At 46.4% G+C, this 26,303-nt stretch overlaps 4 protein-coding genes and 1 non-coding gene across 12 annotated transcripts in view; 2 read left to right on the top strand and 3 right to left on the bottom strand.

Annotated features, from left to right (window-relative positions):
• The window catches only part of BECN1 (beclin 1), a 19,341-nt gene extending 17,106 nt beyond the window's left edge, over positions 1 to 2,235 (top strand). For 4 of the 5 annotated variants that reach the window (XM_006156069.3, XM_006156070.3, XM_006156071.3 and 1 more), the window contains 3 exons: positions 93 to 153; positions 562 to 704; positions 1,424 to 2,235. In XM_006156069.3, coding sequence (XP_006156131.1) covers positions 93 to 153; positions 562 to 704; positions 1,424 to 1,592 — 373 coding nt within the window. In that variant the 3' untranslated portion in view covers positions 1,593 to 2,235. The remainder of the gene's footprint in view (positions 1 to 92; positions 154 to 561; positions 705 to 1,423) is intronic. The other variant, XM_027774793.1, reaches the window with a different exon arrangement.
• Positions 2,236 to 2,788: 553 nt separating this feature from the next.
• CNTD1 (cyclin N-terminal domain containing 1) lies at positions 2,789 to 10,696 on the bottom strand. 4 transcript variants are annotated; one of them, XM_027774792.1, is made up of 8 exons: positions 10,380 to 10,437; positions 7,534 to 7,650; positions 6,944 to 7,019; positions 6,524 to 6,698; positions 5,417 to 5,579; positions 4,529 to 4,673; positions 3,811 to 3,907; positions 2,789 to 3,263 (listed from the first exon to the last, which is right to left on the bottom strand). In XM_027774792.1, exons 4-8 carry the CDS (start codon positions 6,692 to 6,694, stop codon positions 3,093 to 3,095), a joined length of 747 nt encoding a protein of 248 aa, XP_027630593.1. In that variant the 5' UTR covers positions 6,695 to 6,698; positions 6,944 to 7,019; positions 7,534 to 7,650; positions 10,380 to 10,437; the 3' UTR covers positions 2,789 to 3,092. The 4 variants fall into 4 exon arrangements, with proteins under 4 accessions (XP_027630593.1, XP_006156129.1, XP_006156130.1 ...); XM_006156067.3 differs by lacking the exon at positions 7,534 to 7,650 and having other exon boundaries at positions 10,380 to 10,696; XM_006156068.3 differs by lacking the exon at positions 7,534 to 7,650 and having other exon boundaries at positions 10,407 to 10,695.
• Positions 10,697 to 10,828: 132 nt separating this feature from the next.
• On the top strand, positions 10,829 to 11,997 carry COA3 (cytochrome c oxidase assembly factor 3). The gene is given in 2 exon segments (XM_014590725.1): positions 10,829 to 11,148; positions 11,451 to 11,997. Coding segments are annotated over 2 exon segments (321 nt in total). The 5' UTR covers positions 10,829 to 10,934; the 3' UTR covers positions 11,558 to 11,997.
• Positions 11,998 to 12,526: 529 nt separating this feature from the next.
• The window catches only part of WNK4 (WNK lysine deficient protein kinase 4), a 28,597-nt gene continuing 14,820 nt past the window's right edge, over positions 12,527 to 26,303 (bottom strand). The window contains 13 exon segments of the mRNA XM_014590726.2: positions 12,527 to 12,903; positions 13,012 to 13,109; positions 13,262 to 13,461; positions 13,549 to 13,957; positions 14,062 to 14,122; positions 14,201 to 14,808; positions 14,916 to 14,970; positions 16,300 to 16,437; positions 21,705 to 21,821; positions 22,081 to 22,198; positions 22,297 to 22,355; positions 22,559 to 22,680; positions 22,912 to 23,176. Of these exon segments, the coding sequence (XP_014446212.1) occupies positions 12,901 to 12,903; positions 13,012 to 13,109; positions 13,262 to 13,461; positions 13,549 to 13,957; positions 14,062 to 14,122; positions 14,201 to 14,808; positions 14,916 to 14,970; positions 16,300 to 16,437; positions 21,705 to 21,821; positions 22,081 to 22,198; positions 22,297 to 22,355; positions 22,559 to 22,680; positions 22,912 to 23,176 (2,253 nt within the window). The 3' untranslated portion in view covers positions 12,527 to 12,900.
• LOC114009175 (U1 spliceosomal RNA) lies at positions 25,305 to 25,468 on the bottom strand. Its single transcript, XR_003550630.1, has one exon. It is a non-coding gene; the product is annotated as a U1 spliceosomal RNA (small nuclear RNA).

The following is a 26,303-nucleotide window of genomic DNA, read 5'->3' as shown; positions in this document are numbered from 1 at the left end:
AGAGTAAGAGTGAAAAATCATTGGGCTGTAACTTCCCAATAATCATGTTAGAAGAAATCCCATATTCTTCTTTATCTGCATCTCCATTTTAGGTATCGACTTGTTCCTTATGGAAATCATTCCTATCTGGAATCTCTGACAGACAAATCTAAGGTACTCTGGGAAGCTTCATTTTCACTAGAATACAAAGTTCTTATCTTCCTAATGAAATGGATGGTTTGCTTTGATATTGGCATTATTCATTTTCTCTCTTAGACTGATATTTCATGAAGAGCCTCCTCTTCAGAGGAGGATGTGTGTGAAAGAATCACTATGAGGTAGACGTTGAGTACATTTCCTTGATGGTGAAGCAGTTCTAGTTGTGTTAGGTTTTTGCCCAAGGTTATTACAGTTGGCCAAGGTGATGGAAGACAAGAGTCTGGCCAGTACTTTGTACTAGAAAGTACTGTTTCTAGTAGAATATAGGCAGAATGTGATTTGAGGGATTGATAATCGTCTGGAATGATCTCTGGTAGCCTGTCTTGCTGCCACACCCATAGCCAGTTATCTCTTCTTGGGCAGGAGCTGCCATTGTACTGTTCTGGGGGATTGCGGTTTTTCTGGGATAACAAGTTTGACCATGCCATGGTGGCTTTCCTGGACTGTGTACAGCAGTTCAAAGAAGAGGTTGAGAAAGGCGAGACACGCTTTTGTCTTCCTTACAGGTCAGTATCCCTTAATGCTGAGTGAGCATATGGTAGGACCAAACTGAATAGAATTGAAGGGACAGTAAGGATGGAGACAAAACATAGTATAAATGGTAGGAAAGCAAAAGATGCTGCAAAATCACATAACGTTTGTCCTGCAAGTAGGACAAAATGTGACCACCTGGTCTCTGGCGTAAAAAATGTTCTCCTAGATGGTTTTGGGGATTTTCCTGGCACAGCGCAAGCCTGCTCTCCAGTTTCAGGAAAGTTTCCCTGAAGCCCTTGGAAATATACAGGAATGCTTCTTTTGGTCAGATGTTGTAGGAGCCAGTGATAGATGGAAACTCTAGTTTTTACCTAGAGTAAGGCTGAGCTGCCCCTGTCACCCCAAAACAAAGCATTTCTTTTCTTCTGGCTCCCTTCTCTCCCCACGAGCTCAAGGATGCCTAGAAAAACAGTAAGGAGTACTGTAACCCTCACTCACCCCCTATTCCAGGCCTCTCATCTGTTTGGGTGTGTGTCCTGTCCCTGTACTCCACAATGACAATGAGGCTCTTGTGACAGCCTTCTTGATTTTTGGCTTTCAAGCAAATCCAAAATACACTGCCGTGCCTCGCCAATGGTTCTTTAACAGATAAAATGACGTGAATGGTCCCATGATCAGGTCCCTGCCCGTTTGCCTGAACTGACTGACTTGGGTCTCAGTTACTAATGAGCTGTGCTGTGTCCATTCACAGGATGGATGTGGAGAAAGGCAAGATTGAAGACACAGGAGGCAGTGGCGGTTCCTATTCCATCAAAACCCAGTTTAACTCTGAGGAACAGTGGACAAAAGCTCTCAAGTTCATGCTGACAAATCTTAAGTGGGGTCTTGCTTGGGTATCCTCACAATTTTATAACAAATAACTTTATTTTTTTCCTTTGGGGCTGTTTGCCTTAAAGGCTTTAAATTTTGTTTTGTTTGCATAAAGAAAAATGTTTTAAATTAAATTTGGGGTAATATTGTTAATATTAAATAGCACATGTTTACAATACCAAAAAAGAAAAAAAATCCACAAAAGCCACTTTATTTTAAAATACCACATGACAGAGAGTTTGTAGAGTTATAACATGCCATGTATAGTTACCAGCCCTTCCCTTGTCATAGTTTGGACTCTTAAACTCATGCCGGCTTTTCCCTGTCTTTCCTGAAACAACTAATTTAAATTTGCTTTTTTTTTTTTTTGTTTAATGAAGTTGAATTGAGATCGATGTGTTTTCACTGGAGTCTCTCAACTTCCTACATTTACAAATATAAAATAGAAACTTTCGTCTCCACGGTGACAGCAAGATGTTTGAGACCCACACTTAGAAAACATGGGAAAATGACATCTGAGCTTTGCCTGGTCACCTTGTGATATGATCAGAAGCTTGAAATTTAACACTTCTCATGTGGTAGTACGGAATGCCTACTCTGCTCTGTGTTAGAGATATGAAATGGTATTTGATACTGTTTGAGACATTATGGAGAGATTTAATTATTTGTAATAAAAGATTTGCTACAGTCTGATGACTGCCTAAAGGTGCATTGTGAGGTGGGTTTTTTTCCCCTCCCCCCACTAAAATAGAGTATTTGTATTCTGGGAGAATTGAGTTCAAGTGCAAGTAAGTGGAAATTCTGTTGAGACATGTTTAGTAATGGGTTAGTTTTCATTTAAAAGACTGTGAAACTAGGCGGTTGCAGAGGAAGCCTTATATGTGTAGATCTCAGTAACAGAAATGTTAAACTAATAAGGGGATATAAAGGAAACCTCATTGATATTCAGTCAAGGTCACTCAGTCTTGTTTTTGAGCCCTTGGTTAATACTAATCTCCATGTCACATTCCCTTGTAATGAATTTAAGTTAAAGAAAAGCCATAGGGCTGGCCTGTAGCCTAATGGTTAAGGAAGCCAGATCTCACGTGGTTGAATCCCATCCCTAGCAGCTTGAAACACACTGGGCACATGTGGGTACATGCCCCAAATCCCAACAGGATGGAATATGGAGAAGGGATCGAGGTGTGATCATGCCCCATTGACAGGTGCTTTCTTCCTCTCCCTCCCTCTCTCTCTCTCTCTGGCAAGCATATGCACCTTCTGGCAATTCAAAACAAAACAAAAAGTATAAAAATCTTGTTAAACAAAAATAAATTCACTAATCTGTCTCCTCCCAGCTCTTTGATATTTTCAGTTTGTTACAACAAAAGAGACATGCACAATTGTCCACCTTAACACTTTCTTGATGCAGAAAAATAAGCATCAGAATGGAGTACAAAATAAGAGTTCAAAAGAGGCTTGGAAGTTTCATACCCTGCATATGAAAGTAAACAGAGGGGGGCATGAGTGCAGAGAGGAAGGCTGTTTATACTTGGCAGATTCAGCCTGCCTCATGTGTTGGAGGAAGCAGCCGTCCTTGGAGCTCTGGCTGCCAGGTGGGGAGGAACAGGCTGCTGTCTCCCTGGAGTCTTGGCTCCCACGCTGTGAGTCAGGATTGCGTAAGAAAACTCAGCAATGCTCTCCAAAGCAATGCCAGTGATGCTCTGCAAATGCCCCACAACCTTCAGGAATAGAGACAAATTTCTTATTACTAAATAATCTCAAATATTTTGGTCCACAAACACATGCATTGATGTTCTCTAAAGCCAAAAGTCGAGTTTTTCATTTCTCTGAACCAGGACGATTATATCCAGATTCTAGTGTTTGCCAATGGCCAAGCTATGCAGGATACCTTTGCCTTGACAGTGTTAGGATGGAAACTTTCTGCTAGACTACTAAAGATAAGTTTTATAAAATATAAGGGGGATAGTGGGGCTTGACATTTTCTGGGAGGATATGCTTGGACTAACATAATAGCTGGTCATTGTAAGGGGAACTAAACAAGCTGAACTTGGGTCTCCATTTCCAATTTCATAAGAAAAGAACTGGAGAAATGTTTCATTCTTAATCTAGCCGTTCCCCTTACCCCCACCCCAAGTCCTACTCACTCATCCTAATCCTGTGTCTGAATACTTGTCATCTGTAAATTCTGTTGCCCTTGTAACTGATGGGGAAATGCTTTCTATTAAATGAATTCCAACCATGCTGGTCCTGTTCAGTGGTGCGTACCTGGCTCCAACACTCATGGTTTTGGATGAAAGCACTTGCTGCAATGATTCCTACCGCCAACAGCATGAAATCTTCCTTCACTGAAATAAACTTTTCCCTGAGTGATTAAAACCATATTAATTGGAGCTGTAATGAAACTTGATCTTCCAAATCCTAGGGTCAGAGAACTTCAGCTATGAATTTTTATGCCAATCATCTCGGATGTTTTAGACATGGAAAGAATGGTCAGTAGCTAATTGACCCACTCCCCTAACTTCCCCCAACCCAACTGGGATTAAAATCTGAGCCTCATGCCTGGATAGTTGACCGGCCTTTTGTTGTTCCATCTGTCTCCCTAACAAATGTAACCGTGAAGCATTTGACCAGCCTGACTTTACTGTAATCAAACACTTTTGTCCAAGTTGGGACCCTGTGACTGGCTTTTTTCTCCTGACATAAAAGCAGTCCAGTAATCTCAAGTTATAAGAAGCTATAAAAGAAGTGGGAAAGAAAATATGTTAATTGCTTGAATTTAAAAGTAAAAGCCTTTAGGGTTTTCCTGATTGGACTCAGTCATCTGCATCCAAGCAACAAACTAAAAGTTAAGGAGAACCAGGTTGCTTGTGTAGGTTTTAGCCATGGACTGGATGCCCTAACTAGCTTCATTCCAATCCCAAATTCTTGTGGTCTGTCTCCACTCTGATCTTGGAAGGGGCCTACTTTATAGGAGTTGTCTTACCCTTGTAGCTGACTAGGTGTGGAGTTCTCAATTGACGCCCTCAGCAAGCTCTCATATATGGACTCATGCAGAAGATAGACCAGGTCAAGCAAGGTCAAGCAGGTTGCATGCAGCTGTGTAGCTGAGACTGAACAGCCATTGTATCCTAAATGGAGAAGGGGCATGGTAAGGAGCATAAGGGGTTTCTTTGATTATAATCACAGGCATTTTGTGACATAAAACTGTTGAACTGCTAATATGCTTCCGAGTTTCTATTTTGTGTAAGAAATGTGTTTGGGGGCAACAGGTAGCATGTAGGTTAAAGCATCTGGATCCCACATGGCCAACTGCATGGTTAAGTCCTAAACCTGGTAACTTATAAAACATGCTGAGTGTGTGTGCACGTGTACCCAAAATCCCATGAGGAGAAGGGATTGCCATGTGGCCATCCCCCAGGGGGCGGCTTTTCACTTTCCTTCTGTCTCTCTTCCCTGCAAGTGCACACACCTTTAAAAAACAAGCAAATAAACAAAAAACCTTATTCCACTAGAGGTCAATTTTAAAGGACAAAGGGACAAAGGGAGCAATGGAGAAACCTCCATGTATAGTATATATACATTGAGAACATATTTGTTCTTCCCTTGTCTCATGCCTCTCCATAAAATCAATTCTGATCCTTCAATGGGAGAGTGCCTAGTGAATCCAAACAGAAACCAGCTGTTAAGACTTCAGGGCTTCTTTTCCTGGGAAGTGCCAGAGGGTGTACCTTTCTCAGTCATCCAGAGACACCATCAGGTTTCCTATTCCTCATTTGTAGGTTCTGCCCACTACTCCCAAAACCTCTGTGCACACTTTTTACTTTTTACTACTATGGAAGTCTCCAACACATTTTCTCATATATTAAAGTACCTAAAACTTCTAGAAGCATCTCCACATATGCGAGGGGCGTGGGCAGATTGATTTGGAAGTTCAGAGACTTCAAAATATCAAGTTCTGACTCCAGCAGTTCTTCTTTGGTATAAAGATACCCTAGAGCCTGGAGGAAATTCAAGACTGTAACGTTGCTGATTATCTGAGCAAAGAAAACAAGAGAGGGAGATGTCAGGATAAAGGTCATTAACTTGGCAGAGTGTACACGGCCCTTCACAATCTACCCATACCTTCATCTTTAGTCTTCTCTCGAGGATTCCTCCTTACACTCTGCTTGTCATATATGATTACTTGCAGTTCCCAAACCCACTATGCTTTCCCTCTCCAAGTCACTATATGTGTTGTTTCCTATACCTGGGTCTCCCTTTTCTCCCTCTTCCTTTCCCTGTTCCTCTTCTCTTAGCATCCACATCTCCCACCTACCCCCGCCCCTTTCAGGAAGACATTTTCTCTATACTTTCTTGACTCTCCAAGGCCAATGAAGTATATTCATACCCTCTAATATCAATGCTAACCAGAGCACTTTTCCACACTATCTGCATGTCCTTTCCTTGAGAGCACAGATAATGTTTTTACTACTGTAGGTCTGCCACCCTGTGCAGCATCTGGCCACAAAAGAAACTCAGCAAATATTTGCTGAATGAATGACATTTCATTGCACAGACATCGGGTAGTGATGTGGAAATAGCTGTTTTATAAATGTAGTAGTGTGCCTTTAAGCTGATAGGTATGTTGGCAATTTAGACACTTTATGTAAATTGTCCTTGAGTCCAAGGGGAGGAAAGGTGACCTGTATGAATGATGGCACCTGTCCAGCAATTATACTTTGGGAACAGAACTTCAGGCTACTTGATAATTGCCTGTGTGACTGTGTGTGTGTGCGTGTGTGTGTGTGTGTGTGTGTGTGCGGGCGCGCGCGCGCTCACACACGCGTGGTGTGTCTAGGAGGTATGCTTAGGAAGCATAATTACCCTCTGGAATTTTCACATGGGTAGTATCATCTAGCCTGGGAGTTGGTTTCTCACAGCCACCTTTGGATGAGCTGGTTTCTAACGCTCAGTGCCCATGAGCACCCCACCACCTTACATTGTAGTGGAAAGAAAGCTTGCTGGCCAACTGAACACAGGACACAAGACGGAGGATAAACTTGTTGAAAAGTTGCTCTTTCAGAGCCCTCCAGTTCTGAAACTCTGTCTTCTCTTTGTCTCTCAGCTGGATTGCGGCTTGCCTGCAGATGTTCTCTGCCTGCTTAACCATAAACCTATAAGGAAGGGAGAAGAGAACAATCCACCCTCAGGAAGACTAAAGGGAATTTGTGCTTCAAATTATGCTACATTTTATCCCCTCTTATATCAGTTGCTGGCTGTGAAATCTCCATTTGCAAGTAAAAGAAAGTGTAGAACCAAACCTCAAGGTGAGGGAGAGACTAGGATTTTCTTAAAGATTTAGGAAAGTTAGCCATTCTGAGAGAGACCGCTTGTAAAGGCATCATGCTCAGGGCTTTACCTTTCTAGGATTTCTACAGCCTGGTAGCTCACAGATTTCTCCAGACACCATTGTTCAGACAGGAGAAAAATAAACTCTGCCAAAACAGGAAAGAAGAACCTAATTCACAAGATGCAACCAAAACCACTCTGTGAACTCTTGGTATTGTATAAAAGCCATGATGGGCCAAGGGAAAAGGGTCAGGAGGTGAGAAAGATGAGATTGAAACAACCAAAGCTGAGCTCAGTTTCTTTTGCTGCCAATAGGCAGATCAGAGGCATGAAAAGGAGGCTTACTGAGTGCCAAAGACAAGAGCTTACCAAGCCCCCTCAGTGACCCTTGAGCCTTCCTGTGGGTCTCAGCTGATAAAAGGCTTGGTCAGTTACACACAAACATACCAGCTGGTCTAGCTGGCCTCCACTCCATGCTGGGAACCTCCAGCTTCAAGGAAGATTCTTAGATGGATAAAAATCCTAACCCCTATATTTTGTTTTCAGTGGAATGTTGGCAGAAACAGAAAGTCCCTCCTGGAGCCTCGATATTCTTTATGACACTGTTTGTTTAGTAACCACCCTCTGGAGCACTCCCATTGCTTTACAAACACAATTCACCTTACAGCTGGACATCATTTCTCCTGCATCGGTTTGTTGGGTAAATCTGTGGTGGCTGAGCCTCTCCCCAGGAACAAGTTTGTTACTGTGGAGTGTCTTGTTTTGAAGAAGCATCCCCTAAACCAGGGAACATAGCCCAGTATGGAGGGAGGGAATAATTGGGAAGATGGGAAGGGCAAGATACCTTGGCAAGATGTTAGCCCATCCCTGTTTCTCTTTGAAAGAACAGCCCCAGATAGAATTCTATTTAGTTTGCAATATCATTAGAGGGTGGAAACAAGGGTTAAATGTCAGTTCACAACAAAGAAAGTGCCTGCAGACCTAGGAATTTTTCACATTGATGAGCTAAGAATTGCACATGGAGTCAAGTTATCATATGCCTTCAGAGAAAATGTGACTTTCTTGGAAAAACTATAAAAAAAAGTCGAACTAGCACAAGACAGTTTAAGAATCTACCCTGATACACATCACATATAGATCTATGTCCAAAACCTTATTGTCACAGAGACCACAGCTCTGCTAAGCAATGACCAGTGTAGAAGAGAGTTCGTTTAAGCAATTCAGCAAAATACTCGAGAGCATATCATTGCGTGTTATTAGCCAGTCTTTTTATGTGCTGGACATCAGGCTTTACTTCTTAGTTTTGTTCTCTCTCTTTCTGTATGCATGCAATTGTTTGGTTTGGTTTTGGTCTGAATTATCTGGACATTCGTTTTTACTTTCTATTTTAAGTTGCTAAGAAAACTCAGCTCGGGTCAGGCAAAATGGATGAGAGTTACATCTTTCCCTCATTACTGGCTCATCTACCTATAAACAGGTACATCTATTAATGACTAAAAGACCCTCTCCTTCTCCCCACTTAAACTAGGGCTCCATCTCTCTCTTTTCCATCACTCTTTTTTTTTTTTTTTTTTTTGAGATTTTTTTTCTAGGGCGCAGAGAAATCACCCCCCAGGGGGAATGGTCACGCCACAATCCCTTCTCCTCCATTCTCCTCTCGGGATCTTGGGTACGCACACGTGCCCGGCGTGAGTTCTAAGCCACCGGGTCCAGGACACGAACCGCGGTCGACTACGTGGGAATCCAGCGACATAGCCATTACGCTAACTGCTGGTTCCCTCTTTTCCATCACTCTTGAATTTCTTGAAAGTCTGACACATCTGCTGTTCCCACTTCATTCACTCCCTAATTTTCTGTAATTTAATTTGGTTTCTACCTTTTCCAACTTGCTGGAATGATTATCTGGGGAGTCAACAAACAAGTCCAAGATGTTAAATATCAGGGGCTTTTTTTTTTTTTTTCAATCCTCATTCCTGTTGATATCCCTAAAGCATCTGAAACTGCTGGTCATTATCCTTGAAACTCTCTCCTTGGCTCCAAAAGTCCTTTGGTTCAATTCCTATCTCCCCAACCACTCCTTTTTTTTCCTTCAAAACTTCTCTACTCCAATTCCCTTTCTACTCTCTCATTCTAGGAGTTCATTTTCTGCCTCAGTTTCAACAATATCAATATGTAGATTCTTCCCGAAACTTCAGCTCCAGTTCTGTCCTCTTTTCTGAGCTACTTTTTAAACAGCCTACTAGAAACCATCCTCTAGATGTTCTTCAAGCATCTAAACTTAGTAGATCCAAAACCAAAGCTATTACCCTCCCTATAGAAAAGCCATGTTTCCTCCTGTTTTATTTTTGCAGTGTGTGTGTGTGTAAATGTGTGTGCGTGTGTGTGTTAACAACACTACTATACCTCTGATCATCCAAGCCCAACTTTGGCATAGTCATCTTTTTTCTTTTTCACTTAAATTCATTCACAGAAGAACCCTAGATTTTGGCTCTGAAATGTTTTAATCCATCTTCCCTTGCTATTCCTTCTGCCCTATCACCTAACACAGATTTCTCTGTTCTGCCTACTTCTCCATCTCTCCCTCTCTCTGGTTGGATCCATCTTTTACATCACAGCCAAAATAATGTTACCAAAGTAAAGGTTACAGTCACGGCACTCCCTTATTTTAAAACCTTCGATGTCTTCACATTTTCCTACAAAGTCAAATATAAACTTCCCCTTGCCATTCAAACTTCCACATGGAATGTCTCCAGATTGTCTTTCTGGTCTTAATACCAACTACCCTTCCCCATATTTGGGTTAAGGTAGACTGACAGCCAAAATAATGTTACCAAAGTAAAGGTTACAGTCACGGCACTCCCTTATTTTAAAACCTTCGATGTCTTCACATTTTCCTACAAAGTCAAATATAAACTTCCCCTTGCCATTCAAACTTCCACATGGAATGTCTCCAGATTGTCTTTCTGGTCTTAATTCCCCATATTTGGGTTATGGTAGACTGCACTATACACACACACACCCTGGCTTCCTTATGGCTATCCCTTTTCAATAGGAACACTGCCTTCTTCACCAATCGAAACGTCATCCTTCCTTCAAGGTCTACCTCTAACGCCAAGATGACTAGGCTTCTTAATTGCATCACTCCGATACCCACGAAAACTTGGTTTATCTCTCTTATGTCATTTATCTGCTCGTCCCTGTAGTCATTTGTATATTTGTCCTACTATCCCCCCAAGATTACACGTAGTTTGAAAAGAAGGACTAGATCTCTATTTCGTCTTCCTATCCCAGGAAGTGTCAATAAAAAGTACTCCATATATGCTGAAGCACTCAAGGGCAGGGTGCTGGTGTGTCTTTTTCATCACTATATCTCCAGTACCTGGTATACAGGAGGTAACTAACAAAAATTATTTGAATACTTAAAGTAGAATGAATCTAAAGGTCGGTGCCCCAGAGACAGATGGCCCAGCTTCCATAAACCCAGCTTCCCCGCCCTGCAGCCACACCCACGATCCGGGTCTCCCTGAAACTGCCCATCCGTCCTGCAGCCTCCTGCACAGCCCGCTCATTCTGCTGGGCCAAATGAAGCAGGGCATCCTCGATCGTCTCTGTGGAAACAGCTCCAAACTGAAAGTCGCTGAGGGAGGCCAATCTTAGCTTCGCAGGCCCGTCCATCTTCGGAAACCTTCTGGGGCACCGAGACGGTTCCCTGGCTCCATAAACCGGCCCCTTTAGCTTCTCTCCAGTCTTTCGCCACACCCTCGATCCCTCGTGCCCTTCCAATGTGTTCGCCCTCGCTTCAAATCTGAGGAAAACCCAGTTCGCACCACAGCCTCGAGCCCTCCAGTTTTTTCCCGCCCCAACGGTCGCTCGCGAACCCCTCAGCCAATCAGAAAGCACGGCCACCCCAGTCTCTCCGCCCTTTTCCTCTCGCCTAGAGTCGCGGCTCTGCCAGGGAAAAAGACACACGGCATACTACTCCCAGCGTCCCCTGCGGTGACTAAGAACTACAATTCCCAGAGAGCCTCGCGCCCTGTGACTAGGAAGTACGGAGTGGCAACATGGCGGCACCTGGATCTGGTGACCCTTTGGATGCTAAGAATGGAAAGGCTCCGTTCGCTCAGCGCATCGACCCGACTCGAGAGAAACTGACCCCCGCGCAACTGCAATTCATGCGGCAGGTGCAGCTTGCCCAGTGACAGAAGACGCTGCCACAGCGTCGGACCCGGAACATCGTGACCGGGCTAGGAATCGGGGCCCTGGTGCTAGCTATTTGTATCCAGCCGATTTGTAGACTCAGGGGGACCGCATGTGGGGGGGCAAGGGAACAGAAGCAGGTAGGAGGACTGAACCAGACGTTTAATGTTTGGGTAAAATGGGGTTGAAACTTTGTCATTTCTAAGGTGCTTTTTTAATATGGTTTATTAGTAATGGTGGGGTTAAGGGTCAGTGCCTGGAAAAAGCAGAGGGTGGGAGGTTGGAATAATTTATTTGGGAGAATAACAAGGGCGGGTACTGCGAGTCTAGGGAAAGGGAATGTGCATATTCCACGTGGTTTCCTGAACCCACCACCTCAGATGGTTATACCTTCTACTCAGTGTCCCAAGAGCGTTTCCTAGATGACCTGGAAGATGAGGCCAAAGCTGCCCGAGCCCGAGCTCTGGCAAGGGCATCAGGACCCTGATTTGGATGGACATTGCACGGCTCCAACCTGCTGGCCCCCCTTCACACGGTGGATGATGCCCATGATCCTGTAGACATTGAAGCCCGCTCATAGCATCGCATTTCTGGCCTTCTTACTAACTTTGGACCATGATTGAATCCAAGAAGTGAGGGACTTACACGTTTGACCACTGTGAAAGGAATATTCCCCACTTCCCACTCGCTGTGTACAGTGACTGAGCCCTTCTAATACTTTGTTTCCTTGTTTGAGGAGTTTGCAACTTTGGCTTTTCCCAGACTCTTTTTTTCCCCCCCAGATTTTTTAACCTTATGGTTTACCTCCCAGGGGCACAACTATTATGGGGGAGGGGAGGCAGTGTGTCAGCTCTGTGCAGTGTTGGCGCCTAAAGTAGGAAAGATAGGTCAAGCTGAGAATAATAAACTTGAGTCATCTCTCCTGGAGCCAAGTGAGTGTGTGAGGGCCAAGAGATGGCATGCACTTCGCGTTGAAAAGCTCCACAGGCAGTGGCTACAGCAGTGGCATTGCCCCAGGGAGCTGTAAATGTTTAACTAGAATTACTTTTTCCGTGAGATCTTTCCACCTGATTTAGGGGAGAGATCACTGGGTTGTTTTAAGACTGAACCTCAGCTTAGGAGAAGGAAAGTCACTCTTCTGTCCTCTACCCTCAAGAGCACGCTATTCCTCTAACTTGACTGAGAGAGAAATGGATGAAGGATGAGAGAAAGCAGCCTTTATTCTTCATTTACACGGATGTCTGCCCATGTAGGTTTAGGATGGGGCCTGGAGGGGATCTAAGCTTGATCAGGTGGATCACTGACCTTGCAGTTTCCTCATGAACTCCTAATAGGAAGCCAAAAGGCTGGGCAGCTTCCACCCCTGCCTGCCATGGTGAAAGAACCATCCTTACCCCTCCTCACCTCACAAGCTTTACCCCAGCTCCTAAGGCAAGACAGATACGAAGTCACAGAGTCTTTGTTTCCAGCATTTTTATTTGCTGCTAATTCTGGTGTGAGCACATCCTACACTCCAAACTGGGGGTGGGCCTTCGAGAAGCATCTGGGCTTGGGTGGGATTGCTAGTGGTTGACCCTTGGCTAGGAAGGGGTTGGAGATGAAGATAGAAGTTCTATAGCCTGCTATACTTCCACACAGCATACAGTTCCCACGTGTTTAGCTTGTCACTATAATGAAGCCACACTTTCCATGTCCCCCCTGGCCTTCTACCCCCTCAGTGCTGGGGTCTTCCTTGCTGAGTTGTACTGGTCAGAAAAGCATCAAATTCTGAGAGCACAAGCTCCATGGTGGGCCCTGGTGTGGGAGAGGCACATGGCTTCTGTTCTGAATTCACTGCAGGGAAAAGAAAAAAGTGCTGAAGAAACCTCCAAGGTAGGAGGAAGGTGAAGCTGCAGCCAGCTACCATTCCCTGGGCTCTCCCTCCCTTGGACCTGCCCTCACCATCCTGCCAACATCCCCGGCGAAAGTCACCCCCTTGCTTGCCCGCTGCTCCTGGGAGCCGGTACTGCTGCCACTCAGGGAGTTTCTTCGCATGATGCCTGGGAGCAGGACGGGGAGGGAGAGCACTGAGTGAGGGAAGGGGGGCTAGTACCCCTAACCAAGGGGCAGACCCCGGGGGCCTAGAAGAAAACTGAGTAGGTAAGGAAGGGATCTCAAGGAAAAGACAGAAGCTGGGTTACCGCAGTCTCACCAGAGCCTGGTGGCTCAGAACGCTGCAGACTGTTGCGACGGGAGGTGGGGAAGCTGCCTTTGGAAAGACGGCGTTGGCGACTGGACAGCATAGCGGCAGGGGCCACAATACCCGGTGGGGGCTGCTTCCCAAGCCGGCTGTACAAATCCTCAATTTCCTTTTTCTGTAGTGTCTGTAGTGCCTCCACCTCTGACAAATGCCTGAGGACACATCAAGAGCATCAGAGGTTAGTCACACACTTGGCTCTCCCAAGTTCACCTCTGCTCCTCCATCCTCCTAAGACTTACTTCTGCCGAAGACTCTGCAGCTCAGCCCAGAACTCCTCATCTTCTCCACTGCTCTCTGACTCTTCACTGCTCAGACACAGGCTGCTATAGGAATAGTTCATCCACACTGGGCTGGGATGACTCAGGGGTGGAGAGCTGCCCCCAACTCGGGGTTCCTTTACATCATCTCCTTCCTCCTCAACTGCAGTCCCCAGGCCCTCAGCTGCACGGTCACTCTCTGCCAGAGCCTCCCTGGTCTCTGGCCCATCTCCAGCACTATCCTCTGTGTCTGAGCTCTCTGAGGTCAGCTGAGGGGTTGGAGGCTTCAGAGAACTGGATAGAGTTGGAGGTGTTGGTTGCAGGGGAAGAGGCTCAGCTGGTTCTTTGGTTGAAGTCACTTGGAAACGCCCAACAAGCTGGGGCTTTCCCTCTGTAGGAAGACCAGGAGGGATTATGGGGAGAAGAAGAGAAATCAGTAGTAGGATAAAGTGGATTGGGGATAATGGGCAGGAGGTCAGTGGTCAGAGGCCTCACCTTCAGAGATGGGCGCCAGTCTGGCTTCACCCAGGAGTGGCCGAGTAGAACTTGGGGAGGCCTACAAAGTGTGGGTCCATGAGAAGAGAAATGATCCAGAATGAAGCCCCACAACCATCCCTCTTGGCTTCCTACTCACCTCACTCTCCATCTCTGCTGTGTGGGGTGGAGAGGTCTCCTGGCCATTAGAAGTAAGGACAGCAGGAGGGGGCAGGCTAGGTGGGGGACCAGGAGGAGCTGGAGGAGACTGGGAAAGGAGCCCAGGTGAGGGGGACAGCAGGGACTGGGCCACAGTCATCACAGCCAACGAGAAGGCACTGGCCAAAGAGAGGAAAGGAGCTGCTGGGGGAGAGGGGAGGGGAGGAGGAGAGGGGCAAGGAGGAAAGAAAGGAGAATTAAGAGTGACCTGGGGACAACCAGGAGAGAATGGGGATGGGGAACTGGGAGGAAAAGTGCTCTGGGAAAACTGAGAGGATGGGGCTGGAAACTGTGGTGCACTGGAGGAGAATGGCAGTGGCGAGCTGGGAGGCTGTGGAGAGGGACTAGAGGAGACCTGGGAAGAAATGGGGGAAAAGGGAGAGGGGTTGGAGTGACAGGGGGGAGAAGTGATGGGGAAAATGGGGCCTGGAAAAATGGGGGTTCCAGGGGAAAATGGATTTCCAGGAGACAGGGGAGTTCCAGGAGAAGATGAGGAAGTGGAGTAGGCTGCCCAGCTCCTCTGCTCCAGGGAGGTGCTGCTCTGGAGCTCTGCTGGGGAGGAGGATGTGTTGGGAGTCCACTCTCCCACGCTCTGTGTCCTTCCCACGAGCAACCCCCAAGAGGTGGGATGAGCAGGGACAGAACTCAGTACGTACCACTGGATGGGTCTGGAAGGGGGTCCGGGAGGGAAGGCAATGGTGCTGGCTCCTCCTGAGGAAGAGAGGGACCCTCAGTCACAGTGGGGAAGAGCTGTCTTAGATGGTTTCAGACTGGGGTGCTTAAGCTAGAACCTGTGAACCCCTAGGAGTCTGTATAGGAGGGTTGTTTTGCTTGTTTGTTTGTTTTTGCTATGGGATGTGTGTGTTCACCAGAGAGATGGAGAGACAGAGCAGAAATCACCCCCTGGCGGCCATGCCACAATTTCTTCTCCATTCCCTTCTCGGGATTTTGGGCATGAATGTACACGTGCCTAGTGTGAGTTTCTAGCTGCCAGGTCCAGGACTCAAACCACAGTTGGCCATGTGGGCGTCCAGAACCTTAACCACTATGCCACCTGCTGGCTCCCATATAGGAGTTTTAAGGGGTGAAAGAAATGGTGCACACATTTTATTCTCAGTGCTTCAGAAAGCAATATGTATATATACGTGTAGAGAACAGATAGAGAAGATGAATGATAAACCAATGTGGCAAAACACCAACTGGCAAATTTGAGCAAAGAGTATTCAGAAAGTCTGTATAAATCTTTTTTGGGGGGGAGGTAGTTTTTTTCACTATAGGGTATGTGTGCTCGCCAGAAAGAGAGAGACAAAGCAAGAAATCATCCCTCGGGGCGATGGCCACACAGCAATCCTTTCTCCTCTGTTCTCCTCTTGGGATCTTGGGCACGCATGCACAGGCGCCCGGCGTGAGTTTAAGCCACTGGGTCCAGGACTCGAACCACAGTCGACTACATGGGAGTCCAGTGACATAGCCATTATGCCAACTGCTGGTCCTGAATTCTTGTAACTTCTCTCCGTAAGTCTGGTTTAATTTCTTTTCTTCTTCCTTTTTTTTTTTTTTTTTTCGGTGTTGAGAGATTTATGTTATAGGGCACATGCGCTCGCGAGAGAGACAGAGAGAGACAGAAAGGGAGAAAAATCACACACACCCCCAGGGGAGATGGCAATGCCACAATCCCTTCTCCTCTAGTCTCCTCTTGGGATTTTGAGCACACATACACACACGCCCAGTGTGAGTTTCAGGCCACTGGTCCAGGACTCGAACCACGGTCAACTACATGGGAGTCCACTGACATAACCATTATGCCATCTGCTAGTCCCAGTCTGGTTTAATTTCAATATGATGAAGTAGAAGAAAAGTATGTATTGAACACATTTTTCTAAGACCACAGTCCATGGTTTTTATCATTCTCAAGCAGGCTAAGAGCCACTGTTGAGAGTCCCAGAGATGAAGAGGAGTGGAAGGAGCCTGTTGAGGGCAGAGAGTAATGAGCCCTGAAGCAGAGTCCACTCTCCCTGGAGATGTCCAGAGAGGCCTGACCTGGGGGCCTAAGGCATCTTCAGCAGCCTCCACGGGGCCAGTGTCTCTCTTCAACAGGGTCTCCACTCGCTGGATAATCTCCCGAATCCGGCTCAGGAATCCATCTCTTTCCGAAGGCAGAATGAACTCATTATACACCTGGTGAGGGACAGCAGGATTGGAGGAGAGCTCAGTTATCTCACTCATCCTTCTCCCTGTGCTCCTGACCTCTGATTCATTCAGCAGATGAAGGCCATACTCGGTGCCTTACATCTATTATCACATTTAACACCACCGGCTTTCTGGGGTAACATCTGTCTGAATTAGCACCCCCATTTTAGAGTTAAGTAACCAATGCTCAGAGAGGTTCTGCTCAGGGTCACAGGACTTGAACCCAGGTCTACCTACAGCCAGAGTCTGAGTTTTATTCCACTGTTGCCTCAATGTTTTTAGACATACTTCCTGTCCTTACAGAGTTTATAAAATATACCACACAGGTCCACATATACCTACACCCCACAAAGTTAAGTAAAAATAAGACAGTAAACGGTAAAGGTCACATCCAAATCCATGCACGCTTATTGAGCATCTACTATGTACCATGCGTAGTGCTAGGTACCATAGTGAATACAGAGATACGTAAAATAAGGTCCTAGTGTTGACAAAGCTCAAAGCCCAGTGGAGGAGGCACAGATACAGAGCTCAAGTCATGACAGGGAAGGTGCAGATGGGCGAGGTTGGGGGCGCAGAGGGTGAGGAGGACTGGTTGAATGGGGACACAGTTCCAGATCTGCAAAATGAAAAAGTTCTGGAGATCTGCTTTACAACAAGGTAAATAAATACACTTCAGTACTGAACCATACACTTAAAAATGATTAAGATGGTGGGGCCAGCAGGTGGTGTGGTGGTTAAGGACACTGAATTCCCACATGGCCGACCGCAGTTCAAGTCTCGAACCTGGTGGCTTGCTTTCTCACTTTCTCTCTCTCTTTCTCTCTCTCTCTCTCTCTTTCTCTCACTCTTACTCTCACTCTGCCCCTCTCTGCTCAAATGAAAATAAATACAGAAATAAAATTAAATAAAATAATTCTTTTTTTAATCTAAATATTTTTTTTAGAATTATTTTATTTAACTTTATTTATTGTTATTATCATTATTATTTTTCAGTTTGACCAGAGAGAGAGAGAGAGGGGAAGTGAGAAAGCAAGCTACCAGGTCTGAGACTTGAACTGTGGTCAGCCATGTGGGAGTCCAGAGCCTTTAACCACCATGCCACTTGCCAGTCCCTAAATAAAATAATTCTTTAAAAAACTATTAAGATGGCAAATCTTATATTATGTTTTTGTTTTTTTTTTTTAACCACAACTTAAAAAAAACATGCTATGGTGTAATGGTTATGTCACTGGACTCCCATGTAGTTGACTGCGGTTTGAGTCTCAGACCTGGTGGTTTCAAACTCAGGCCGGGTTGTGTGCATTTGTGCTCAGGATCCCAAGAGGAGAAAAGAGGAAAAGGAATTATGGTGTGGCCATCTCCTTGGGGGGTGATTTCTCACTTTCTGTCTCTGTCTCTCTCCAGCGAGCGCATGCGCCCTATAGCAAAAACCTCTCTTAAAAAAAAAAAAAAAACATGCTATTCTGAGTGGAGCAGGACATACCACCCTGGGGATGGGAAGAAGCTGGGATGGCTTCATTGAATGAGTCTTTGGAACAGAACCTTGAAGAATTAGGAAAGAAAAAAAAAAGTTAAAAAAAGAATTAGGAAAGCAACTCTTTTGAGGACCTACTTTGGGTGTTTCTCATACATTATATCATTGTGTATCAGAACATCTCTGCAAAGTAAGTTCCATCACCTGCATTTTACTGATGAGCAACTGAGTTTCAGAGAGGTTAAGAAACGTCCCCGGGAGCTCAGCAGGTGGCGTGATGATTAAGGCACTGGACACTACCACATGGCTGACCACAGTTCAAGTACTGGACCGGGCAGCTTGCTTTCTCACTTTCCCTCCCTCCCTCTCTCTCTCTCTCTCTCTCTCTCTCTCTGGTCAGAATAAGATAAATGAATGAATAAATAAAATTAAATACATAATTATTAAAAAAAAGAAAAAGAAACGTTCCCAAGTTCACTGAATTAGTAAATACAGAGCTGAAACATGAACTGGGCTTTCTTAGCTGAAAGCCCACGCTTTCCTCTAGTCCATGCTGGTCATCAGGAAAAAGAAGAGAAGTTTAGGCGTAGAGAAAAGCGTGATAGCTTTGAGGCATGAAAGGCATGCCATGTTCTTAAACTAGTAAGGACTACAGTAGGGCTGAGTGTGCTGTAAATTTTAAAGACCATGCTTCAGAATTTAGACCTTACTCTACAGCCACAAGCAGCCACTAAAGATTTTAGGGTGGGGAACCAGCAGTTAGTGTAATGGCTATGTCGCTGTACTCCCACATAGTCGACCGAGGTTCGCGTCCCAGACCCGGTGGCTTAAAACTCACGCCGGGCGCGTGTGCGTGTATGCCCAAGATCCCGAGGAGAATAGAGAAGAAGGGATTGCAGCGTGACCATCCCCCCTGGGGGGTGATTTCTCGCTTTCTGTCTCTATGTCTCTGTCTGGCGAGCGCATGCGCCCTATAGTGAAAACCTCTCCAAAAAACAATAAAAAGATTCTAGGGTGAAAAGCAACAAAATCAGATCAAGTCTCAGGAGAATACTACCACAGAGGAGTGAAAAATGGACTGGTCAGGAGAAAAAAGGGGAAAGCACCCTGGGCAGGGTCACTTTGGCTGGGTGGGATCTGAGTGGACCTGCAAGCCAAGCAGAAAAGGTTCTCATGGCAAGAGACCCTGAGCAGAGGGAGGCAGAGGCAGAAAGGTAGCCAGGCCTTTCAGAGAACCATTCAGAAACCATTGTGGCTGCAGAAAAGACACTGGAAGGGTCAAGTGGCTCACCGAAGGCGAAGGCAGTAAGTCTCAAGTACTAGGTGATACTTCCATGGTTGATTGTTCCCTGAATACCAGGTAAATGACAGGGTGAAGAAGATGCTGTAGGCAGAGTTCCTGAAGCCTGACGTTTTCCCCCTTCCTTCCCCTCCTTCACCCCAGAGGCTGGCATCCACCGCCCCCACTCCACTGGTACTGGCCTCCCACAGACTTGCCTTACAGAAGCCAATGTGGTCTTGCCTCTGGCTTACCACCTCCTTGAAACTCTCTCCTCAGTTTGTTAATTTATTATTTATTTATTTATTTTACCATAGGGCATGGATGCTTACTGGAGAGAAACAGAGGAAAAGGGAGAAATCACTCCCCAGAGGGGATGGCCACGTCACAATCCCTACTCCTCCATTTTCCTCTGGGGATTTTGGGAATGCATGCCTGCTCAAGCGCCTGACGTGTTTTTTAAGTTGCCAGATCTGGGACTTTAACCACAGAGTTGGCCATGTGGAATCCAGCTGCCTTAATCTCCATGCTACCTATTGGCTCAGCCCAGCATGTTTTTCAAGCCTCTGGGTCTAGGATTAAAACTATGCAGTTGGCCACATGGGATCCAGCTGCCTTAACCATTATGCCACTGGCTGACTCCCCTCACTTAGTGTTTTGGTTTTTTTTTTTAAGAGGTTTTTGCTACAGGGCTCGTGCACTGCCCCCCACCCCAGGGGGGATGGCTATGCCGCAATCCCTTTTCCTCCATTCTCCTCTCGGGATTTTGGGCATGCACGCACATGTGCTCAGCGTGAGTTTCAAGCTGACAGGTTCGGGGCTCAAACTGCAGTCAATCATATGGGAGTTCAGTGTCTTAACCACCATGCCACTGCTGGCTCCTCACTTAATTTTTAATAATATCCTCCTACTTCTTTAGGTCAATCTCTGTGTCCTTCATTGACCCATATCCCCCCTTCCTGTTTTAGAATTGGTTGCATGTATTGAGACACACTCTGACCCTCTATGTCTCTGCTTTGCAGGCCTATCTCCCTTCGCTCTCAATTCTATGCTCCCAAATTCGGTATTGACCACTCCTAAATCCATTTTTCTCCAGGCCTACCTGACCCTCTGCTATAGAGATCTTGTCTTAGCTGTCTCTCCTTCACTCACGCTCATCACAACCCCTAAAAACACTACTTTCACTTCCAAATTTCTCTCTCCTCTGGTGGCCTACTCCTCTTAGTTCCCTAAGCTACAAATTGACCTTGATATCCCCTCTCCCTAATCCCTATCATATCCACTCAGCAAATATTTACTGAGCATCCATTTTGTGTATTGTACTACGTCAATAGGTTACTGGATTACAGAGTAACTTATTTTCCTGAAACAACCCTCAGACTTACCCCTTCTTTTCCTCCTTCCCATAATCTCTCCTTTTTCCACATTGGCTTCTTGTGTCCGTCTCCTAACTAGATTCCCTACTCTCAACCCCCTCCATATTCCATGGCAAAATGGTCTTCACAACATGTATTCTTGGGTAAGACCATGGCTTAGTGGTTAAGGAAGCTGGATCCCACATAGCTGATCAGGCAGTTCGAGTCCCAGACCTGGCAGTTTGAGAGACACATGAATGCTCAAAATCTCATGGAGAAGGAATTGTGGCATGACCATGGGGTGCTTTCTCCCCTCCTTCTCTCTCTGTGTCTCTCTCTGGCATGTGCATGAAACCTATGACAAATTTTAAAAGAAAAAAATGTATATTCCTCATTTTACACTCTGCCTAACTCTTCCTTTTCAAAGAATTATTTTATTTAACTTTATTTATTTATTTATTTGACAAGAGAAGGACAGAGTAAGAGAGAGAGAGAGAGAAAGCAAGCCGTCAGGTCCAGGACTCGAATTGTGGTGACCATGTGGGAGCCCAGTACCCTTAATCACAGTGCCACTTGCAGGCCCCTCTCTCTGCCTAACTATTAAAACCATCTATATCCTGGGCCCACTCTACCTGCCCACCCTCACTTCCCATAATTCTCAAGTAGAAACTCTTACCTCCAATCTAGTGGTTTCCTCATGCAGCCCTCTCAGCCCCATATTCCAAGTGACTCCCTACTAGGAATGCCTTTGCTCATGCCATTCCCCCAGCTAGACATGCCCTTCCCACCTTTCACTGCCCCCCTTACCCATCTGCCCAGACCTTGGGTTAGTCCCTGCTGTCCCCAAGCCATTCATTACTTACAGACACAGTATCACATGTCTGGCATGCACTTCACATGTAACACTTGTGTATCCTTGACCTACATTAGTCTCAAATTGCTCCAGGTGAAAAAGTCAGTCTTCCTAGATAAACAGAAATCTCCCGCCAAACAAGAGCTGAGACGTCATCATGGTCACTCTGCTGAGAACCAGCCTGTGCTTTCAAAACCTCTGCTACTGACAGGGGTTTTAACACCAGTGGACATTTAGAGAGAGACTTTTGTCTAGGATCCAATACACTCGCCTCGTCTCTCTCCCCCTCACCATGGCAGCTGCAATCTCCTCTGGGCTGTCTCCATCCAGATCAAACCGGAAAGTCACCATCTTGCTGTTGTGGGTCTGTAGCTGGCACTCAACCACTCTGTCATTCTGGTCTGAGACCTTCAGATTGAAAGTCAGTATAAGGGAGGAGATCAAGACCTCTGTCCTTATCATGTGTCCCCACCCTACTGCGGTCAAGTGACAATGGCCAACCTGCATTGGGAGAGAGTAGACTCCACCCCCAAAGTCTGGTATTAGAAACTAAACTGACTGCCTCTTAGAAGCCAGCCACACACCGCTACTCCCCTTTTCTGGCTGACCTCCCCCATTCCCTTTTGGCCCTGTAGGGTATCCTCCATCCGCCGTTCCACTTCCTTACACTAGTGACCCGCAGTCGGGACCGGGGTCTGCGCCGGAGATTCTTCCCTGGTGGTTTCCTCATCCGTCCCATCCCTTCTCCCACATCGCTGAGGCCTGATGCTGCATCTGAGGCATAGCTGGAAAAGGCAAAGGAGACAAGAGTGACGGAGTGGACACTGGGACCCTGGAATTCCATATGTCTCACCCTGGAACCCCACCTCACACCAGAACATACCTGTCCCCAGGGGAAAAGTCACTGCCAGGGCCAGAACGTGGAATGGATAGGGAAAAAGCCTGAAACAGGACAAAGGCTCATGAGGTCAGGGCAGGATAACTCCTGGGATCCAGGGAGATGGTGTGAAGGATGCTGGGAGGGAGATGGAATTGGGGAAGATGAGGACAAGAGTGGTGGATGTCTGGGGACATGGGGCCAGGTCACGGGACTAGGTTTCACAAGGAGGGAATGGCTGGGAGCCCCCCATGTGACCCCCTCTCACCGAGGGCAGGCGGAGATGGGACTCAGCGGGGCTGGATGGCACCCCCCCAGGGGGCTGAAGGGCAGGGTCTGAGGCATCCAGGAAGCCGGAGGAGCTGAGGTAGCCATCAGTCTCGCAATCCGCTGGTGGGGGAGGGAGGGGATCAAAAAGGGGAAATAAAGGGGAGTGGAGGCAGATGAAGAGCCCACCAGAGTGAGGAGGGGCTTGGAGTTACAGGGGATTTCTTGCCCACAGGGAGTTTCGTGGCTAGAGGTGCATGGTGGGATCAGTGACAGTGCTGCTGGGTTAAGCTTCTGGGTGGGAGGCAGAGGTCAAGGGCTCTGGCCGGGGTCCCAAGGAAGGGGATGACTTACAGGTGGTAGAGGAATAGCTGGCATGGCGGAAGAGGAAGGGCTGGTGCTGGTCTGCCTCTGGTTCTTCAGGCTCAGGAGGGAAGACACTGCGGGGTCCAGAAACCATGGGGACAGTTGCTGGTGGAGGTCCTGGTTCTGGTGGGAGGGCCTCCAACTCCCTAGCTTTGCGTAGCTTCTCACGCTTTCGCTGGATGGCGGCAACCCGTTCACGCACTGCACGGGCCACTGGCTGGTAATCTGCTTCACAGACCAAGCCCAGAGCCACCTGGAATTGGGAGGGGGTGGAACAGTTTAAGAAACTTCCCCCCTCAAAGACCATCTGCCCATCTTCATGGGGCCTCCAGGATATGGGAGGAAGGAAACCAACATTTTAATTTTTTGGTAATTTTTGTTGTTTATTTTTATTTATTTCATGAAAGGGAGAGAGAGAGTCAGAGACAGGTACCCTAACAGGGCCTTCCTGCCAGCATCCACCTCCAGTCTCAGTTGGCATGTCCAGGAAGGTCCCAGAATGTAAACCCAGGACCTTTCCCATGTGGGTCCAGTTGCAACACCACTGCACTATCACCTGGCCCCAGGAATCCACATTTTTAAAATTTTTTAAATGTGTTCATTAACTGGAATCTCCTTGAATTTTCATCACTAAATTCTCCCAATAACCTTGTGATACAGGCCTTATCAGCCCCATTTTTAGTTTTTACTTTTTTCAAATAATTTTTTTCTTGAGAGGTTTTTGCTATAGGGGGCTTGTGCTCACCAGAAAGACAGAGAGACAGAAAAAGAGCAATCACTCCCCAGAAGGGATGGACATGCTGCAATCCCTTCTCCTCCATTCTCCTCTTGGGATCTTGGGGACACACACACACACATGCCCAGCATGAGTTTAAGCCACCAGGTCTGGGACTTGAACCACAGTCAACTACATAGGAGTCCAGTGACATAGCCATTATGCCAACTGCTGGTCCCTCATAGTATTTTTTTATTTGATTCTATTTGTTTTTTTGAGAGGATTTTTTTTTTTTCCTACAGGGCACGTGCTCTTGCCAGGAAGACAGAGAAAGACAGAGAGACAGAAAAAGAGCAATCACTCCCCAGAAGGGATGGACATGCTGCAATCCCTTCTCCTCCATTCTCCTCTTGGGATCTTGGGCACACACACACACACACACACACACACATGCCCAGCATGAGTTTAAGCCACCAGGTCCGGGACTTGAACCGTGGCTGACTACATGGGAGTCCAGCGACACAGCCATTATGCCAACTGCTGGTCCCTATTTATTTATTTTAATTTGACCAGACAGGGACAGAGTGAGAGAGAGAAGAGAGAGAGGGAAAGCGGGAATATAAGCAGCCAGGTCCAGGACTTGAACCATGGTTGGCCCTGTGGGAGTCCAGAACCCTTAACCACCATGCCACCTGCCAGCTCCTTGGCCCCACTTTAGAGATTAGTAAAGTAAGTGACCAATCTGTGGTTACATATTAGGTCTTCGGGAAAGTCATGATATCTGTGTCTATGTTTTTCTACGCTAAAATTCGTCATGACTTTCTAAACAATCCAGTGGTAAGTCAGTGTTCCTCGAGGGTGGAGGGGGATACATTTGTTAATATTGAGGGACATTTTAATTGTCACAACTAAAGGACAGGTGCTACTACATCTCGTGAGTAGAAGCCAGGGGTTCATCTCAACCTCCTGCATTGCACAGGACAGTCTCTAAAACAAAAATCTCAACAGTGCCAAGGTCAAGAATCCCTTGCAAGATGTTCTGGAGAGCTGAATGCCACATAGCTGAACCAGATAGTTCAAAATCTGGCTCCAGTGGCTTGAAAAACAGACTGGGCATGTGTGCATGTATGTATGCCCCAAATCCTGACAGACTGGGAAAATGAAGCCCCTTCAGGGAGGTGCTTTCTTCCTCTCCCAGTCTCTCTCTGGCAAAGCACATATGCCCTCTGACAAATTAAAAAAAAAAAAATCTTACAAGGAATGGATTAGGATTCCATCTCTGGTCAGGTTGGTCTGTTATATAACCTGCTCTTTTTTTTTTTTTTTTAAGAATTATTTTATTTAACTTTATTTATTTAAATTTGACTAGAGAGGGACAGAGTGAGAGAGAGAGAAAGTGAGAGAGAGAAAGTGAAAAAGCAAGCCTCCAGATCTGGGATTCAAACCACAGTCAGCCATGTGGAAGTCCAGTGCCCTTAACCACCACGCCACCTGCCAGCCCCTGTAACCTGCTCTCATGTCACATTTTAAATACAACCTCAGGTTCTGGACTTGCCATCCTTCCTTGCAACTACCATTTCTCTATTCAGAACCCCAAATTCCCTTCCTCTCCCTCCCACTATTTTTTTTTCTTTTCTTTTTTTTTTTTTTTTTTTCTTTTTTGAGACAGGGGAAAGTGTGAATGCTGCCCCACACTACCACAAATTATGCAGTTGAGTTTCCCACATGTGGGGAAATTGCAGGGGTCAGCACATTTGGAGAGCAATGGAAAAGCCTTGCCCTGAGAAAACCACCTTCGTGATCATGGTATCTCCCCCGCCAGGTAAGTATCCCCACCCACCCTCAGGTCTTCCTAAATTAGCTCCCAAGTTGCTGCTCACCACCTGCATCTTCTTTCTCCACATAGTCTCCTCCCCTTTCACAAGCTTCCATTCATCACCTCCACCTCATTCCTTTCAACCACAAGCTGTTTTGGATGAGTTAAGATAGGCCAGAGCTGGGACCAGCAGATGGCATCATGGTAACATTGCTGGACTCCCACATGGCAGGCCGTGGTTCGAGTCCCAGACCCTGGTTCAAGTCCCAGACCCGGTGGCTTGAAAATCACACCAGGTGCGTGTGCATACCCACACTCTTGGGAGAAGAAAGGATTGCAGCATGGCCACTCCCTTGGGGCGTGATTTCTCACATTCCTTCTCACTGTCTCTGTCTACCCCATAGAGCACACGCCCTAAGGCTAAAACCTCCCTCTACACCCCCCCCCAAAAAAAAGATGAGGCAAGGGTGTTCTGACTTAAAATACCAGCCACCTGAGTTTAAATCCAGCTCTACCATTTACTTACTTGGCACCCTGGACAAGATATTTAACCTCTCTGAACTTCCTCATCAAGTTTTCTTATCAACTTTCCTCATCAATAAGTTGGGATAAAATTACCTTACATGCAGGGCTGGTAGCAACCACTAAATGCACGTGAAAGTGCTTTAAATCATGTACTGATACGGGAGGTTAAGGAGCTTCTACCATGTGCCAGGCACGGCCAAGGACAAAAAAGTCGATAAAACAGTCTCTGCCCTCAAGGAGCGTATAGTCTAGTGGAGGAGAAAGCAGAAACTACCTAGGTATGAAACGAGACCGCCTGTGGTGCGGGCTGCAGTGGTGGGCTTG

Source organism: Tupaia chinensis, unplaced genomic scaffold (genome assembly GCF_000334495.1).
Source record: "Tupaia chinensis unplaced genomic scaffold, TupChi_1.0 Scaffold000477_2, whole genome shotgun sequence".
Taxonomy (NCBI): Eukaryota; Metazoa; Chordata; class Mammalia; order Scandentia; family Tupaiidae; genus Tupaia; species Tupaia belangeri.
The sequence above is the reverse complement of the archived record's forward strand: the minus strand, read 5'-3'. Positions and strand labels throughout refer to the sequence as shown.